The sequence below is a fragment of the Cervus canadensis genome, chromosome 4 (genome assembly GCF_019320065.1).
Source record: "Cervus canadensis isolate Bull #8, Minnesota chromosome 4, ASM1932006v1, whole genome shotgun sequence".
In the NCBI taxonomy this organism is placed as follows: Eukaryota; Metazoa; Chordata; class Mammalia; order Artiodactyla; family Cervidae; genus Cervus; species Cervus canadensis.
The window spans coordinates 99,725,196-99,726,666 of record NC_057389.1 but is presented as its reverse complement, the minus strand read 5'-3'; the positions used below and the strand labels follow the sequence as shown (position 1 = coordinate 99,726,666).

General features: G+C 39.0%; 1 protein-coding gene across 1 annotated transcript; it reads left to right on the top strand.

The window, feature by feature from the left end:
- The first annotated feature begins 265 nt into the window (after nt 1-265).
- Nucleotides 266-1,270, top strand: LOC122440627 (olfactory receptor 7A10-like). The gene has a single exon (XM_043467107.1). The coding sequence runs from the start codon at nt 266-268 to the stop codon at nt 1,268-1,270; it is 1,005 nt and encodes a 334-aa protein (XP_043323042.1).
- Nucleotides 1,271-1,471: the final 201 nt, after the last annotated feature.

Below are 1,471 nucleotides of genomic sequence, written 5' to 3'. Positions count from 1 at the left end.
TATTAGCACTGTATGCTCTTTATCCAGAAGTTAGTCAGTCTTCAATTTATACTGCCAAATATGTGACATAATTTCTCTTCAAAGTTTAGAATAAATGATTTTATGGAGAGAAGATTGAATGTGGAATGAAGTATTCAGAGATAGCACATGGAATCACTTGAGGGAAATTTTTCATATAAAAATTATAGATATTAATATTAAATGAAAAATATGAATTGTAGAATTTCAACTATGTTTACAATGCTAATTTCTGAGAAAACTAGTCATGTTATTTTTGTTTCTTGATAGTCACATTCACCACATGGAACCAGGGAATGATACAAAAAATTTGGAATTCCTTCTTCTGGGATTCTCAAAAGAACCAGAGCTGCAGCCCCTCATATTTGGGCTTTTCCTCTCCATGTACCTGATCACTGTGTTTGGAAACCTGCTCATTATCCTGGCTGTCAGCTCAGACTCCCACCTCCACACCCCCATGTACTTCTTTCTCTCCAACCTGTCCTTTGTAGACATCTGTTTCACCTCCACAACCATCCCAAAGATGCTGCAGAACATAAGGACACAGAGCAAAGTACTAACCTATGAAGACTGCATCACCCAGATGTACTTTTTCATCCTCTTTGCAGTGCTGGACATGTTTCTCCTGACCGTGATGGCCTATGATCGATTTGTAGCCATCTGTCACCCCTTGCACTACATGGTCATCATGAACCCCCAGCTCTGTGGTCTGCTGGCTCTGGTGTCCTGGATGATGAGTGCCCTGAATTCCTTGTTACAAAGTGTAATGGTGTTGAGATTGTCCTTCTGTACAGACTTGGAAATCCCCCACTTTTTCTGTGAAATTAATCAGTTGATTCAACTTGCCTGTTCTGACATGTTTCTTAATGAGATAGTGATGTATTTTGCAGCTGCAGTATTGGGTGGTGGTTCCCTCACTGGGATTCTTCATTCATATTCCAAGATAGTTTCTTCAATACAAAGAATCTCATCAGCTCAGGGGAAGTATAAGGCATTTTCCACATGTGCATCTCACCTCTCAGTTGTCTCTTTATTTTATTGTACATGTTTAGGAGTGTACCTTAGCTCTGCTGCTACCCACAGCTCACATTCAAGTGCCATCGCCTCAGTGATGTACACAGTGGTCACACCCATGCTGAACCCCTTCATTTATAGTCTGAGGAACAAAGACATAAAAAGGGCTCTGGAAAGAATCATTAGGAAGGGAGGTATAAAAGTGTTATCTGTTCTGGGGTTGAAGAACTACCCATGATTGCAGGATTTAAATAAATTGCTATGTTTTAACCAGATTTTGGAAGGAAAACTTGTCCATTTACTTTTAGGAATTTCCTTTTATTTGAATTCAACTCATCTACACAGTTTAAGGAACTCAATTTGTTGAGTTTTATTATGAATAAAGGTTTGGAAATTTTGATAGAGGGTGCATGAGTCTGTAGAATGCTTTGGGTAGTAT